General features: G+C 36.8%; 1 protein-coding gene across 1 annotated transcript in view; it reads right to left on the bottom strand.

The window, feature by feature from the left end:
• SLC9C1 (solute carrier family 9 member C1) overlaps positions 1-18,736 on the bottom strand; it is a 101,476-nt gene that overhangs the window by 30,543 nt on the left and 52,197 nt on the right. Inside the window, exons 10-14 of the mRNA XM_082460239.1 lie at positions 16,427-16,508; positions 13,844-14,010; positions 11,961-12,086; positions 7,760-7,854; positions 4,314-4,433 (exon numbers count right to left, since the gene is read on the bottom strand). Coding sequence (XP_082316365.1) covers positions 4,314-4,433; positions 7,760-7,854; positions 11,961-12,086; positions 13,844-14,010; positions 16,427-16,508 — 590 coding nt within the window. The remainder of the gene's footprint in view (positions 1-4,313; positions 4,434-7,759; positions 7,855-11,960; positions 12,087-13,843; positions 14,011-16,426; positions 16,509-18,736) is intronic.

Raw genomic sequence — 18,736 nt, 5'->3', positions numbered from 1 at the left:
GAGCTGTGTGTTCCCTTCCGATTGTATGTCTGTGCCAAGGGGGTAAGTTTTATGGTGAAAGTGTGTCTCAGCCTTTCCTACCTCTTTCAAAGTAGGTATTTTCTCATTAGCCTGATGTTTAGGAGTTGCTCAGATAGTTTCTGGATTTCTTTCAAGGAGAACTCATCCATGTTTAGCTGTAGATTTGGTGTGTCCATGGAAGGAATTGAGTTCAGGAGCCTCAGTGCCACCATCTTGGATGAGAGCACAGACTGCTTTTTAAAATTTCTTCCAGCAATAAAATCACATCTGTCACAGCATTACACTTGAGATTACCTTTTGCTTAAATTGATAATTGACTATAATCTGAATTGTTTATGTCAGATAGATAAGTTAAAGGGGATATGATGGGAATTACTTACAATTCCTTTAAATCTTTAATGTTGGTGTTAGTTTTTAAACTCCTCCTGGAATGCTATATTGCTTCTTATTACTATTTTGGCCAAGGGTTCAACTTGGTCACTTGGCCATTTCTGCCATGATTCTTACAATATAGGTCAACAAGACAATGTGAGTGTTCAGCTAGACACTAAGTATATTCATCCCAATTATACACTTAGGGACTTAGGGAAATAACCACACAGTGGACCTGGTGGACTTCTATGAGACAGACTGGGTCAGAAACTCCATAAATTATCTGGCCTAAAAGCTCCCAGTTTAACTTGAGGAACACAATAGTATTTCAAGCCTTTGGTATCAGTATCATTTAAAATGCCATAACCCAAAGTCCTAAAAGAGTCTGAGTATTTTCTTTTCCCAATGCACAGGAACTCTGGTAAAATGATTAAATGTCCATTTGAGAGAAGATTGAGGAAATATTTATCCTACATATTTGTGGTGTTGTTGCAGTTCTTTCTCAAGGACTCTGGTTCTGAGAATTGACTTAGTTATCTTGCAGTAATTGACTTCATCCCTTTGCTCAACAGCTCTCCCTTTCTATCTTTAGAAAAGTCAAGTAATACCATAGTTAACTGTTTGTCTATATTGTCTTTTAATATACAATATTTGTTACCCATCCTTAGGTCAAACACTCTGATTGCTACTCCAGGTTTGCTGTCCACAAAATAAAGTATGCCCACCTTGCCTCTGACATTTAAGTGTTGCCATCTCTCTTCTGCCATTCCCATTTCCTTTTGATACTAGGGAGACCAGTTCCACAGCAGACTTAATGATGGTTAACCATGTTCTGCAGAGGACATCTATCATTGAGTTTCTCATTGTTGCCTTGGTGAAGGGAAATATCCTCCATTCTTTCCCAGGGAACAAGATCATGAGGTTGGTTCTTCATTCTAATATAATAAATCTAGTTAAATATTCCAATTTTATCATCTGCACTTCATTTATTGTAGGTTATTGGCCTGGTCAAGCTTCAAAGAACCATCTCAGGAATATAATAGCACCAGTTCCAAGTGTCTTAGATAGAATGCTGAATCCTGAATTATCATGGATAAGACCTCTGTGCCAATAAATTTCTCCCCAATCTGGCCTTATGTTGTAGCTCTCTGGTCCCATATACTCAAGATCTATCCCCTTATATGTTCTACTAGTATTTGCTGATGCCAGGTCCTGTAGTTCCGTCAGCTGACAAGTTGTAGTCTCCTGAAGCAGCCACTATATTTCCCCCTCCAGCTGTGTTGAGACCTGACCTGGGTAATTACCTTGGAAGCAATGAAAAGGTGGTAGAAACTATTATATATATTTTCCATGTTATATAATTTATATATAAATTATATATTTTTTCATTTTCATTGTATAAATCTTCTTTTGGTGATTGGTCTTGTTCATGTTTGTGATTCCATCACTTACTAATTTCAACCTTTCATTAATACTTATAGTCCATATTGGATAATTTTAATAACTGAAGTATTAGGGATATAAATCTGCTGCTGTTATTTCTGCTGATTCACTCTTACGATTATTTGCTTCCTTCTGTGTTTGTTCATCTTTGATAGTGACTTCGTCCACTGGTTAGAGAACTCAATTTTTATTTAGCACTTAGTAATAAATGCTAACATTTAAGTGCTTACTTAGTGCTAGTTTCTGGACTAAGTGCTCTACACACGCTATTTATGTAATCTTTACAACAATCCCATAATGTAGGCAGAGGTGAACCCAACTAGCATATACTAGTACCTACTATGTGCCAGTTATTTTGCCAAGTGCTTTACATATATCAGTCTCCAGAATATGACATAGATATTACTTTATCCATTTTTCAAATGAGAAAACTGAGACCTGTAAAACTTATCCAGCTAATAAATGATAAAGACTAGGATTCTAAACTAAGCCATCTGACTCCAGAATCTGTACTACCTACTGTGAGATGAATGATACGTAAGAGACAGCCTAAAAGGTAGATTGACTATAAATCCTAGTTTTTCAAATCTCCATTTCTTTGTTACATCAACAGAAATAAGTACTCAGAAAGTTGTAGCTTAAGTCACTATTGAAGGCTTTAAAAGAACCATAGTACAAAAATATCCATTGGTATTTACTGATACTCCTATTGAGAAGAGGGAGACCTCCCTTGAATCTAAGAAAAGAAATAAAAGACATCCCAGTTGGAAAGGAAAAAGTAAAATTATCTCTATCCCTAGGTGATATGCTCTTAAATACAGAAAATCCTAGAGAATTCACAAAAAACAACTAGAGCTAATAAATGAATTCAGCAAAGCTTCAAGATACAAGATCAATTTACAGAAATAACTTGTATTTCTATACACTAGAAATAAACAAACACTACAAAAATGAAATCAGGAACACAATTTTATTTGAAATAGCATAAAAATACTTAGGATTAAATTTTACCAAAGACATGTACACTGAAAACTATAAGACATTCCTAACAGGAATTAAAGAAGATCTAAATAAATGAAAAGACATCCCATGTTCATCAATCAGAAAGTTTAATATTTTAAGACAGTAATACTACTCAAAGCAATTTACAAACTAAATGTAATCCCTATGAAAATCTCAATGACATTTTTTATGTGCATAAATAGACAAGCTAATCCTAAAACTCATATGGAATTGCAAGGAACCCTGAATAGCTATACCAATCTTGAAAAAGAAAAGTAAAATGGATGGACTCACATTTCCTGATTTCATAATTATCTAGCAGATGTGGAAAACAATTTGGTGTTTCCTCAAGAAATTAAATAAATTAATTAAATTAAATAAATTTTATTTTCATATGATCCAGCAGTTTTACTCGTAGGTGCATACCCAAAAATGGAAAGCAGGAATTCAAACAAATACATGTACATAAATGTTCATAGCAGCACTGTTTACAATAGCCAAAAGGTGAGAACAACTCAAATACCCATCAACCGATTAATGGATAAAGAAAATACAGCACGTCTGTACAATGGACTATTATTCAGCCATAAGAAGAAATAAAGTATTCATACATGCTACAAAGTAGATGAACTTATGCTACAGATACATGCTACAATGTGGAAGAAACATTATGCTGAGTGAAAGAATCCAGAAACTGACTTACTTCACCCTGTATGACAGACTCTAGGTCCATCCACCTCGCTACAAATAACTCAATTTTGTTTCCTTTTATGGCTGAGTAATATTCCATTGTATATATGTGCCACATCTTCTTTATCCATTCATCTGTCGATGGACACTTAGGTTGCTTCCAGGGTGGGATAGGGAGGGTGGAAGGGAGGGAGACGCCAGAGGGAAGAGATATGGGGATATATATATATGTATAGCTGATTCACTTCTTTATAAAGCAGAAACTAACACACCATTGTAAAGCAATTATACTCCAATAAAGATGTTAAAAAAAAAAAAGAATCCAGAAACAGAAGGCTATATGTTGTATGATTCTATCTATATAATACATTTGGAATAGGTAAATTCATAGAGACAGAAAGCAGACTAGTGCTATCCAGGAGCTGGGGGGAAGAGAGAATGGGGAGTGACTGCTTAATGGGTACTGGATTTACATTTGGGGCAATGAAAATGCTGTGGAATTTGACAGAGGAGATGGTTGCCCAACGTGAATATACTAAATAACCCTGAATGGTACACTTAAAAATGGTTAACGTATAATCTTGTATGAAATTTACCTCTATAATAAAAGTTATTACACTATATCTTTTTTTCTTTAAGTAACTTTTTGTATGTATATAAGTAATTTAGTTGTAAACCAACTCAAAATATTTTACAAAGTAGTCAGGATATAAATTTTAAAAATAAATAAAAGGAAATTTCAAATGATTATAATAGCATTTCTAGTAAGGTTTAAAAGCACTTACCTTGATGGGATCCCTTTTTCCTTTTTCGTATTATACACCCAATTGAGCAATACTTTTCTAGTAAAGACAAGAATTTTTTTGCTTTCAGAATAATTCTTTATTGTCTCAGCACTCATATATCTAAAAAAAAAAAAAAAAAAAAAGAAGAACCTTTAAACATATTTTAAAAGTTTTGAGATAAGTTTAATGCAGTATTGTCAGGAGTCAGGAAAACTATTTTGTCCAGTGACGACAGGAAATGAGACACTTTCATGGGCATAGGTCCAAGTCATGAAGATGTAGATAAAGGTGAATATATAATTATGAAGTTAGATTGTGGGGCTCATCATTAAACAGAGAGTAAAAAAGAAAAAATGGAGATAAATGGTTCAAAATAGAGAAGTCAAGTTTCAGGGAGAGAAAGCATACCATGATTCAAATATTTGGGATTCAAATATATGTGGATTTTTGTGTTTGATCCTCCATTATCTGGATGGCAGTGAACAAATTACCTCATTAACCTGTTTGCTCTCAGAATGGAAGTAAAAGTACTTACGTCAGCCTGGGAAACTTAAATGAGAAAGCATATATGAGGCATCCAGCCCAACTCACACATTCGCTCATCTCTTTTCTTGCACCTTCTGGGCAAGTAATCAGGGAGTTTATGGGGAAAATACAAGTGGTGAAGTGAAAGAGTAAAAATGGTTACTTGGAGAAGTTGGTGCTCATAAACCCCCAAAAGACATTTGCCCCAAGTTGCCTGTAGGTTTCTTCTGGGTTTTTTGTTGAGACAGTTCAGATCTATGTGCTATCATTTGGTCTTGCTCAGCAAATTCCCTTGGTTTTATGAGGAACTTACCTGCTGCTGACCAGATACTTACACTAACCATTTTTAAGTGTCTTCATCAGAAGGAGGATGGGGTTCCATCCCTGGATCTGAGGCCCTACCTTAAAATACAGCTTAATGGAAGGGCATTGGTGACTTAAGTTCAAAGGTGGACCTTGTTCTTCCTATGGATTATGATGTTCTCACCCTAAAATTTGGGCAATTTCTCTGTTACAGGGATACTGATATAATTAAAAAGAAGGAAGTTATTCCGTTCTCTGTGATTCAATATAATAATGTGGTAATTACACAGAAAATCATGAATGTATATATGACTTGATTCATTTCTGATTTTTAAAATATTTGATCGAGCACCTTTTATGCTTGATAAATGCATGTGGTAAACCATAAATACTGGTCTCTGCCCTCAAGAATCCAGAAGACTAGTGGAGTAAAACATGCAAACAACAGTTGCAGTTAAGTGTAGTTAAGTGTTCTGCAGAGACAATAAGAGGACACTCTGGACCCACAAAGGGGGGTGTTGAATATAGTCTTGGGGAATCAGGAAACCTTCCTGAAGGAATTAATGTCTAAGCTAAGACTTGATCATTTCACAAGTTCCTATGAATCCTAAAATTCTGTGATATCAATGTGTGTGATATTTTACAGGCCAAATTATTGTGTTTTTTTGGCTCCTGAGTTCCTATTTTATATCAACATGTTCACTGTTTAGACCTGATTTAGGAAAAGAGTATGATCTCTCTAACTGGATAGTGAGGTAGGATAGCTTTGAATCCGTGCTCTATAATTCATTAGTTAAATAACCCTGGGTAAATTATTTAATCTCTCTGTGCCCCACTTTCCCCACCTGCAAAATAAAGATAATAATAGCACTTATAGGATTTTTATGACATTGAATGGGTAATACATGTAATATGTTTAAAACTGTGTCTGACACAAGACAATAAATATAAGCTCTATTCAAAGTATTGCTTCTTAGGCAATTACACAGGCACTTAGCACAGGTCCTGGTACCTCTATTTAACCCCCTACTGTTGTTATCTTTAGACTTGTTTTCTTGCCGCAGGGTACCCCAACAGGTGGGGCTATGGATAGGAATGATCAGCCGATGGTGAAATCAACTCCAAGGCAACACAGCAAAGCAGCAAGCACTGAGCACAAGTGTAATTAAGAGAAAGTGCTCCTCTGATCTGAACACCATTTCACTGATCTTGATATTCCCCAGTGCTGGCATATAGTTTTGCACACATTAGTAATCAATATTTATCTCTTGCATGTATGAATGAAAATGTAATAAACGTTTCAAAATTTGCCTTTGTTGCGCACTCTGAGTCCTTTCAAACCTTAACCCCATTTACTCTGGGTCCACAGAGGCATACGTTGCTTCTGCCTTCGTGGGTTTTAAGAGGCAAAATCAAGGTGTTGGGCTGAATTGCTCTAAATAGGTACTGTTTTATATGTATTCTACATATGTTAACCTCTCCTGGACAATGCAGTGATACTACTTTTCAGCATGTCATTTGTTCATTCATTTAAAAACTTATGCTGTACATAGTGCATCTGTCTTTAAAAAGTATGAATCATATTGTTTTAAATTGATCACATCTGCCCAGCCTTCTCCCTCTACTTCACTAACACTGCTCAGGTCCCCTAAGCATCTGAGGGCCCTAGAGCCAGAGGGCAGGTGGAGGACTTGTACCATATATGGAAAGATAATGTCATAATGATTTGCATGGCTAGGCTTGAAATTAAAACTCTTAGACTCTTTGAAAATCTGTACTCACACTTCAGTGAGAGCATGCTCCAGTGTCAGGCTGCTTCTCTTCCCACACACAGCTTTATCTCTCACTGTACCTCAAGCCGGTGCATATGAGTGGACACCAGGCCGGCACAGGTCTTAGGTTTTGAGGGGTGCACACCAAGGGCCCAGTTTGCTTGTAAGATCATGACATAAGGGAAAAGGCCCAAGCAATCCTAGAAATAAGCTTAGGAGCACCTGAGCAGGATATTTTGGTGTCCGTGGTACCAGAAGTGAGATCTAGAACAAGAAGGTATGTCTGGGTTTTGGGTGGTCACTGTCGCAACTGCACTGCAGTTTAACTCATCCCTCTGCCCAATCAGACATCCTTCATCCTTCCACTCCACAAGGGATGATCTGAGGGTACTCCCTAGCATGCTGACTTTGAGGAACTCATTGCTGACTCTAGAGGCTTGCAGCTAAAGAAATCATTACGAGTATATCAGGAGAGGATGTGCATTGGGAAGATGTGCCTGGAAGGACTAAGGAAGTCTTTGACCTCAGTGAGGTATCTGAGTAGCCTAGAAAGAGGAGTGGTTTACCACAGCTTAGCTTTGCAAGGGTGGGCAAAAAGAGAAAGGGAAGAGCATCTCAGTCAGAAGCAGCAGCTGGTTCAAATGCACAGAGGTGTGAATGAGTGGAGCAAGTTTGGGAAACTGGAAGCAGGTGATTTGGCCTGGTTGTGGGCTGGAGAGCAGGCAGTGGCTTGCGCACATAATACTGGATGATCTCAAGTTACCAGACAAAAGCGAGAAACTCATTTGCACAATTTCCTAAATGCAGTGGCTTAAGATGGAAGCTTTCTCCTGAAAATATACTTACTCTCCTTTCTCACCAAAGCTTCCTGCTGCACCTACCAGCACCTGGACTGCACTCTGGGACAGAGTCTCATTCCTGTATTGTCTCTGGTAGCTTGCCTAAAAGAAATGTTGAATCAAATCATTCTATAATATGGGTAACAGGGACAATATATTATTTTCTTTATGGAAGAATAATCTGTGAGAAAGAAGTCAAAATCCCCAAATAATCTAGTATCTTTATATAAAAAAAATCTTTCTATGGAGTCCAGACCATGAGGTTAGTGCAGAAGGTAGGTCTGAGTTTTGGGTGGAATGAAAATGGTTATGCAGGGCTTCCCTGGTGGCACAGTGGTTGAGAATCTGCCTGCTAATGCAGGGGACACGGGTTCGAGCCCTGGTCTGGGAAGATCCCACATGCCGCGGAGCAACTAGGCCCGTGAGCCACAACTACTGAGCCTGCGCGTCTGGAGCCTGTGCTCCGCAACAAGAGAGGCCGCGATAGTGAGAGGCCCGTGCACCGCGATGAAGAGTGGGCCCCGCTTGCCGCAACTAGAGAAAGCCCTCGCACAGAAACGAAGACCCAACGCAGCCAAAAATAAATAAATAAATAATTTTAAAAAAATGGTTATGCAGGAAACTAGGTTCCTCTAGATGTTAATTAGGTTTTCAAAAATAAGTGGAGTTCTGTGGCCAAATAAGTGTGGCAACTGTTGCAAACTATCCCCATCTTAAAAGTTTATATAAATATAAAAGTTTATATTAGAATATTAAAGACTCTGAGAAATTCTACAGTAAGGGATTCTGATTTATATCTTTATTTAATTCCACTTCCCCAAATATTTTGACAACAGAACTCTCTTGTCTCCAATCTATTCCCAGCATGAAATGAACTGCTCCTGTGGTGCAGAACACAGACATTCATTCATTCAGTCCATATACTGAGAGCCCAACTTGGCTTCAGTGTGCTGAACATTGTTGAGAATCAACTTCCTAAATTGGGATGTGTGATATGACTGAAGATTCCTGGTTCCATAGAAGACATTCTGTCTGCACAATTATTTTTATTTTTTTAAAAATTTATTTATTAATATTATTTTTGGCTGCATTGGTTCTTCATTGCTGTGCGCAGGCTTTCCCTGGTTGTGGCGAGCTGGGGCTACTCTTTGTTGCGGTGCACGGGCTTCTCATTGCGGTGGCCTCTCTTGTTGCGGAGCACGGGATCTAGCCACGCGGGCTTCAGTAGCTGTGGCACATAGACTCAGTACTTGTGGCTCACGGGCCTTAGAGCACAGGCTCAGTAGTTGCGGCACACGGGCTTAGTTGCTCCGCGGCATGTGGGATCTTCCTGGACCAGGGCTCGAACCCATGTCCCCTGCATTGGCAGGCAGATTCTCAACCACTGTGCCACCAGGGAAGTCCCTATGCACAATTATTTACGGACATTGAAGCATGGTTTTGCTCTTGGGGGATCCTAGAAAGGGACAGAACTAAATTTAAGGATGAAAGGTCAAAAGGTTATTTGTCAGTAATGAAAGGAATTCAATAGAGTATCATTTTCTCCTTAAGCTTCATTAAAATACTTGCAAAATAATGTAAAATTAAAATATTTTCAGTATCCTCAAAGCTAAACACTGTAGTTTGTGGGGAAAATAAGAAAGCTGAAAGTCATATGGAGCTCATGAAAGCTTAGCGACACAAATGACAAAGCAGTTAGATACTAGAAAAATGTTAACTCTTAAATGATCCTTCACACCAAAATGTAAGAAGAATTTAGAGAATGGTTGATTCCTAACAATAACTGCCATCTCTGAGCTCTCTAATATACTATTGAATTAACATAATAATTCATGTTTTACAGAAAATTATTTAATTCTTGCAACAGCTTTATGAGGAAGGTATACGAATCTGCATAGATGAGAAAGATGAGGCTCCTCAGGGAGTTCAGCAGTTTTCTCAAGATCACATTGGAAACTCAGTTCTTTCTGAATTTAAAGCCTGCCTCTCTTTTCCCCCATTATGTTGTGCTGCTCTCCTGTGCCACTGTCTCACCATGCTGTGCTTCCTCTTCTTTCTTTTTTTAATTAGTTAATTTATTTGTCTTCTCTGGGTCTTAGTTGCCTCACGCAGAATCATCGTTGCCGCGTGTGGGTTCTTCCTTGTGGCATGAGGGATCTTTAGTTGTGGCATGCATGCGGGATCTAGTTCCCTGACCAGGGATCAAACCTGGGCCCCCTGCATTGGGAGCGTGGAGTCTTAACCACTGGACCACTAGGGAAGTCCCCCTCTTCTAACATACAGTAGGGGAGGAGATATTGCTCCCGTTAACAAGAGCTGGCTGAGATTTAAATAAAAACTCTCAGAACTTTGAAAACTGCAATAACCAATTAATACTGTTGGGAACAGTGAACATTAACATTGAGATTGCAGAAATCAAATCAACAAGCTAAGATACACGTGAAAATATGTCTAGAACAAAGAAAGACTAAAAATGTACGAGGTGAGATGAAGATCTGGAGAATAGAACAGAGAGATCCAATATACTTTGAAAAATAGGATTTCTGGATTAAGACCTAACACACAGCACAAAATCAATGAAGATACAATAGTAGAAAAAAAAAAACATTTAAAACAATAAATCAAAAAGGTACAGGAAGTATACATTGCAGAAAACATAAGCTATCATGAGTGGAAGGAATCTAAGAGGTCATTCAGGTAGCATAATTTCCCCTTTTACAGATGGGGAGAATAACAACTTAAAAGAATATGTCCTGAGTCACATATCATATTAATAATAAAAGCAAGACTCAAAATGGAGTCTCCTGCATTGATTTTAAGTGTTCCTGAATACTATATTTTCCTGAAATAAATTAAAAATCTGGAAGTGACTCAAAGACATGATCTCATAAAATCTGCTGGTGGAACAAGGCATGATATGGGCATAAGTTCACCCTTCATGGCACTGCCTCAATTGCTTAAAGAAGTTATTTAGGTCCTTGGAAAGCTGTCTTTGAGACTCAGCTTGTCTGCCAGGACTACTGCTGAGGAGGGAATAATCATACCCTAAAGATCTTCCTTTTCCCAAGTTAGACTGAGCAAGCAGAATCCTATATGCATGGAACAGCTGAGAAATGCATGACAGTTCCACAGGCAGTGAGGAAGGCCCAACATGAACATTTTGAGAGGATGAGTCATGGCAACTGGTCAAGATTCTGACCTGGATAGAAAATGGTAACTAGGCTATTAGCATTTCCTCACAGAGTCCTATATGCTGCTGTGCTACAGAATTTCTTTAATTTTTACCCAAGATTTGATATGAAAACATACTAACCTATACCTGCAGTTGCTAGTGGACTTGGTGGTATTCTTTCGGGAAAAACTGGTTTGGTCCAGAGATAGGCAGTGTCATGGAACTGAGTGCATAACGCATCTGGTGGTAGAGCTCAGCTGTAATTCCTGCCATTGGGATCTGTGAAATTCCAAGTTCCTCAAAATAAAACACCTTCTACTTACGCTAATTTGAGTGGATTTCTTTTTCTTTTTGTCCTTTTCTTTTTTCTTTTTGCAGTCAAGCATATTCCTAAGACAATGCCAAACTTCCCTTTGCCTTTGTAAACAATCTATTAAGCTGTGCAGGTGAGCATAACCAAGATGTCTTAAGCAAGGGAGAAACTTTTCAGTATAATTTTAGCCAATAATTTAATTTTTTTAATTTTAGTTTTTTTAGTATAGTACTGGCACAAAAACAGACACATAGATCAATGGAACAGGATAGAGAGCCCAGAAATAAACCCATGCACCTATGGTCAATTAATCTATGACAAAGGGGGCAAGAATTTACAATGGAAAAAGACAGTCTCTTTAGTAAGAGGTGCTGGGAAAGCTGGACAGCTACATGTAGGAGAATGAGATTACAACATTTTCTCACTTCATATACCAAAATAAATTCAAAATTAAAGACCTAAATGTAAGACTGGAAACCACAAAACTCCTAGAAGAAAACATAGGCAGAACACTCTTTGACATAAATCGTAGCAATATTTTTTGGGATCTGTCTCCTACGGCAAAGGAAACAAAAGCAAAAATGAACAAATGGGACCTAATTAAACTTAGCAAAGGAGACCATTGACAAAACGAAAAGACAACCTACTGAATGGGAAAAAAATATTTGCAAGTGGTATAAATGATAGGACAATAATTTAAAAAGCGTATAATAAAATACTAACTATCTGTGCTGACAGGAGACGCCTCTTGGCCAGCTCCATTGCTTCAATGTTAAGGGTCTCATCTATTTCCTTGTTACAGTGTAGACATTTCACTTTTTGATGTTCTGTTGTTTCTTCTTGGCCCAACTAAATAAAACACAAATCAAAACCAAAAAACAATACATGAACATTAACATATTGTTTAGCATAAACATCAAGCAATTCACATACCATTTTGGTTTTAAAAAATATAGAAATTTTGCTAGATACAGAAAAATGTTCAGGTGAGTTTTCTCATCACTTGCACAGTCATCTAGAAGGTAAAATAATTGCCAGTTTTTTGGGGAAGGAGTTATAACATATTTTTACCTTTGCATGGCATTGGTAAAAGTTTATAAAAGCTACTACATTTCTGTTCACACTTTAAACCACTGGTTCTGAACGTATGTTTCCCCAGCACCAGTAACATCACCTGGGTATTGTTAGAAATGCACATTCTCAAACCCCACCATAGACCTGCTGAATCAGAGACTGTGGGGAGATGGGACAGCAATGGGACCATTCCATGATTCTGCTACAGCTAAAGTGTGACAACCACTGCTTTAAACTAATCACTTAAGGTAGAATAAAAAGTGAACATGGCTGTTAGGAGATGGGTATATGGATAACTCCATTTTATAGATGAAAAAAGTTGAAGCTTAGATAAAATAAAAGGTTTATAAAAAGATCACAAAGCATTTATTAAGTGATAAAACTAGGATATGAACCCAGATTTTCTGAGTCTAAAACCAAAGTTCTATCTATAACACTAGAATATCCCTCATGTCAGCATCATAAACAGGAGAATGTAGTTGTTTAATTATCTGCCTTCTAAAACAGATCAAATACAAGAGTGGTGACCTCAACCCTGACTTTGCATTAGAATTAGCTGGGTAAATGGATTAAAGATATATATTCCTGGGACCCTTCTCAGACCATCTGCATCAGAATCTCCTGGGTAGAGGCTGGGAAATCAATCCGTATTTTTTAATAAGCTTTCCAGGTGATTCTGATGCAGCCAGATTAACAAAAGGCCACAATCAGATATTGGGAGCTACTATAAAAAATCCTTAGATTTGACTTGGTACTTTTCTTATCCAGAAATCCTGGCAATATTCCTGCAGACACAAGGCTTGATTCTGGGCCCCCATCTGGAGCTTCAAGCACCTGTTAGAGGATTTAAAATGGAGCTTTAGAAATCCTATTTCATAGCAACCAATTATCTATGTCTACAGTCATAGAAGTTGGCCCCTCATATTGTGTGATGCAGAAAAGCATTGCAATGAAAATTGGACATAATATAGGAGATGGCAACCCAGAAGAAGCATTGAGCAGATACCAGGACAACTTTTATTATTTCTCCTTGTGGCATTCATGACTGCTGATGAATTATGAACTCATATATGAATTAGAAGTCTGACCATGGAGATTCTAAAGCATATCTCAGAAGCAGGAGGTGACATTTCACCACATCTAATCGTATGACACTGGCTTTGAATTCTATTTTATATTAAAAAGTAATATTAATCATAAACCAGGGCCTAGCAAGTACTTGGCTATATAATAGCCTAAATAAACACTGAATAAATGCTGTCCATCCTCGGTCTAGTAAAAAAACTAGCCATTTTCTAAGGCTCACTCTCTTCTTTTTATGCTGTCTTTTAAAGGCAGCTCCAATACACTAGTCCTTCTTTTGAATTTACAATACATACTTGCTATACGCAAAGGGGTTGTCATTTCTACTTTGCCCCACAGTGGTCACAAAATTCCCTAAGAATTGTGAATTAATATTTATAACATTTATACTTATTTAAGGGCAATCATATCCACTTTGAAGGAGTAAACAAAAGATATTACTTGCTTACTTCATATGGGTTTTGCAGTATAATTGCTTTCTCAACCATGTTCCAATCTGCGTTAGCAAGATCTTTGTCAAATTTGAGTGCAGAGGCTGCAGATACGGTTAGTTCTTGAAAGTGTTGAAACGTATAATACAGTGATTTATACTTTGTTGATGTGACATCACGAAGACCTTTGATACAAAGAACACATTTTATAAATAGTAGACATCATCATTTTGATGATGTATATAGAATATACATATATACATATAGATGTGTAGGAGATATATGCAGGAGGTATAGATATACATATACATATATGTACACAGTGTATGTGTAGATATATACACATATTTCCCACCTATACATAAGGTCATATATATAAGTATTTATGATATATATTTATTTATCTCCAGATATATACATTTGACCCTTGAACAACATAGGAGTCAGGGGTGCCAACCCTCCACGCATATAACTTTACAGTTGGCCCTTCATATCCACGGTCCTGCATCCTCAGATTCAATCAGCAGGTTTGTGTTATACTGAAGTACATATTAAAAAATTTTTTTTAATTAAAAAAATATTCACATCCACTTATAAGTGGATTGGCGTAGTTCAAATCCATGTTGATCAAGGATCAACTGTGTGTGTGTGTGTGTGTGTGTGTGTGTGTGTACGTATATATATCTCCAGACCTCAATAAGGTTTGAAGGAATCTTACTACCAGACACAAATTCCCTTTTTCTGAGCCATAGAAGTTTCTTTGGAAAGCAATAATGTTCCATGAGAAAATGTTCACTGCTCTCAGTGCAAGTGAACAGATGCTCCACAATAAAAATTTTAGGTTTATTTAGCTACTAAGTAGAACATCTGATACACTGCAAAATTTTACCTCTTTAATCTGTTTTTCCCATTTTACTATGTTAAGGCTCAGAAAATAAAAACAGAGAAAAAAGTAAATGGAAGAAAAGATTTTGCTGCAAATATGAGGATGAAGGTGCAATATTATCCATAAAGATGAAATTTAAGATTGGTTACAAAATGCCATATGAATGAAAACTCTGCGTGTAACAAGAAAGGGTGATAAAGCAGTTAAGAATACAATGGATTAAAAGCATTAGAGCAATTTGTTTTTAGTTCTTTAACTGCCATTATCAAGCTGTGTGACCTTAGTCAAGAACTTTTGACTCTTTAGATTTCAATTTATCAATTGTTGAAAAGTAGGGGATTGAAACAGTCATATTGCATAATGCAGTTGCCTCCTAAAACTGTTATTTCTGTTTCTACTCTCTTCATAGCTCCCAATCAGCTATCCACAGAACCAGAGTTGTCTTTTTAAGGACCTTATTCATAAAATTACACTTACTTGCTTAAAACCAACCAAGAAATCCATTTATCCCTTAGAATAAAATCTTAAAATTCAAGGTCCTTCATTATCTCTTTCCCTACCTCTCCCATCTGGACTTCCTCCACTATTGGCATTGTTCTCGAAGGTCCCAGCACCTTACCTTCTTTCCCTGAACACACTCATTTTCTAATTTCCTCAGGAATCTATTACCTGTTGTGTTTTCTATTTTATTTATATGTGGTTTATTTTTATACAAAAATGACTCTCTGATATTACCTTATTTGACTTGTTTACTGCCTGTTACTCCTCTCCCCAACATAAGCTCCATCAACTCAGAAATCTTTTTTGTCTTCATAATGCATCACTATCAGTTAAAATAGTGACTGGCATAAAAGAGGCTCTTAATAAAAAGTTTGTCAAATAACTGAATAAAGTTGTATAATTTTACTTAAACTGGACTAATGTAAATAAGTAATCTTTTTTTTTAATTGGAGTACAATTGCTTTACAATGTTATGTTAGTTTCTGCTGTACAATGAAGTGAATCAGCTATATGTATACCTATATTCCCTCCCTCTTGGACCTCCCTCCCACCCCGCCCCCCCATCCCACCCATCTAGGTCATCACAGAGCACCGAGCTGAGCTCCCTGTGCTATACAGCACGTTCCCACTAGCTATCTATTTTACACATGGTAGTGTATTTATGTCAAACCTAATCTCCCAATTCGTTGCACCCTCCCCTTCCCCCTCTGTGTCCACATGTCCATTCTCTATGTCTATGTCTCTATTCCTGCCCTACAAACAGGTTCATCTGTACCATTTTTCTAGATTTCACATATATGCGTTAATAATATATGATATTTGTTTTTCTCTTTCTGGCTTACTTCACTCCGTATGACAGACTCTACATCCATCCACATCTCTACAAATGACCCAATTTCATTCATTTTTTATGGCTGAGTAATATTCCATTGTATGTATGTACCACATCTTCTTTATCTATTCATCTATCATTGGACATTTAGGTTGTTTCCATGTCCTGGCTGTTGTAAATAGTGCTGCAATGAACACTGGGGTACAAGATTATTGCTTATTGGCCTAAACAATTCATATGACTTTACATAGAGATCCAATTTCCTCTTCAATTAGACACCATTGATTTGTATTTATATGGCTTCTTTCTTCATTATTAACAATTCTTTAGCATGTTTGGAATATTTTTCTCTTCACTCAGAATATGAGTTTGCAGGGCTTACCGAGTTTAGTAACTGCCATTGGCAAAATAAATCTATTGACAATCAGGCTAACTAAGGATACTGACACTCCATGAAATAATATCTGGAATAGAAAAAAAAAAACAAAGTAAGTTTTCATCACAATGTCATATAATATACTCTATATTTACCAATGTAAATTAAGCTAGGATGTACTATGTCAATAGATACTCATGGCAGAGGGGAATTTGGATGTCAGGCATGATGACAGTACTCTGGGGATTCTCTATCTTCTTGCATGTGCTTCATTCACATTTCTGGAACCAAACCAAAAATCAGGACACATGGTTTGATAAATATTTATGTACATATGGAGACATTAGGAGAAAATACTTGTTCTTAAACTCCATAACTGCACTTCTTGAGCCCTGGAAATATACCTGTGCTTCACCAATTCTCACTCACCATACACACCTCCATGTACACAGCCACACAGTTCTCTGCTCAACATTATCAACACATCTGTATGAAATAATTCTCTCCACCTAGGAAGAGAACAACTCAGAGGCCTTGGTATGTTTGCTCCACCTCATATTTTGCTTCTCTGGCATCCTTTCATTGCCAGCAGGGAGGAGCAATTGATGCCTTTGGTGCCACCTGTTTTTTTTTCTCCACTTATATCCCAAGTTAATCTCCATGGACAGATGAAGTGATACTTTTCAATTTGATACTACATACTTCCATTGATTTATGGAATTCTAACTTCCAGAACTTATTTTAAACTCTTAGCCAGTCCTCTATTCTTTGGCTACAAATGGAGGTTAGAGACAGAGCATGAAACCACACTAGAGCCTTTCAAGGTTGCATACTAGGATCACCAGAGAAACTTTAAAATATTGGTGCCCAGGATGTTCCCACTGAATATTCTGATTTAATTCTTCAAGGATGCAGTCCAAACACTGGTAATTAGAAAAACCAAGGTATAATCTACACACATTGAAATGTACTTATGTATCATTTGATAAGTTTTGACAGTGCATATACCTATATAACCCTCAGTCCTATCAAGATGTAGAATATTCTCATATCCCTCCAAATTTCTCCAGTGCTGCTCCAATCAATCCCCACCCGACACAAGGCAACTACTGTTCCTATTTCTATTTCTATAGGTGAGATTTGCCAGTTCAAAAACCTTCGTTTAAACTGAATATTATGTTTCTCATTGTAGTTTTAATTTGCATTTCCCTAGAGTAATGATGTTGAGCATTTTAATGTGCTTAGTGGTATATATCTTTCTTTTTGAAACATTTGTTTAACTCTTTTGCCTATTTTTAAAATTGGGTTGTTTTTCTTTTATTATAAAATTGTAGAAATTTTGAAAAATATATTCTGGATAAAAGTGCATTGTCATACAGATAGCCAACAGGCACATGAAAAGAAGCTCAATAGCTAATTATTAGAGAAATGCAAATTAAAACTACAATGAGGTATCACCTTACACCAGTCAGAAGGGCCATCATTAAAAAGTCTACAAGTAGCAAATACTGGAGAGGGTGTGGAGAAAAAGGAGCCCACCTACACTGTTGGTGGGAATGTAAATTGACACAGCCACTATGGAAAACAGTATGGAGGTTCCTTAAAAAACTGAAAATAGAGTTACCATATGATCCTATTACTGGGCATATATCTGGAGAAAACTCTAATTCGAAAAGATACATGTGCAGCAATCTTCACTGCAGCACTATTTACAATACATGGAAGCAATCTAAATGTTCATCCACAGATGAATGGATAAAGAAGATGTGGTATATATATATACAATGGAATATTACTCAGCCATGAGAAAGTGTGAAGTAATGCTATTTGCAGCAACTTGGATGGGCCTAGAGATTATCATACTAAGTGAAGTAAATCAGACAGAGAAAGACAAATATCATAGGATACACTTATGTATGGAATCTAAAAAATGATACAAATAAACTTATTTACAAAACAGAAATAGACTCACAGACATAGAAAGCAAACCCATGGTTACCAAAGGGTTTAGCAGTGGTGGGGGGAGATAAATTAGGACTTTGGGATTAACATATACACACTACTATATATAAAATAGGTAAATAACAGGACCTGCTGTATAGCACGTGGAACTATATTCAATATCTTGTAATAACCTATAATGGAAAAGAATCTGGAAAAGAATATCACTTTTCTGTACACCTGAAACTAACACAACATTGCAAATTAGCTATATTTCAATAGAAAAATACAGAAAAAAGTGCATTATCAGATATATGTGTTACAGATATTTCCTCTCAGTTTGTGACTTACATTATCCATTTATGTAAAGCTATC

Source organism: Balaenoptera physalus, assembly GCF_965194825.1.
Source record: "Balaenoptera physalus genome assembly, chromosome: 4".
NCBI lineage: Eukaryota > Metazoa > Chordata > Mammalia > Artiodactyla > Balaenopteridae > Balaenoptera > Balaenoptera physalus.
This window is presented reverse-complemented; position numbering and strand designations above follow the sequence as displayed.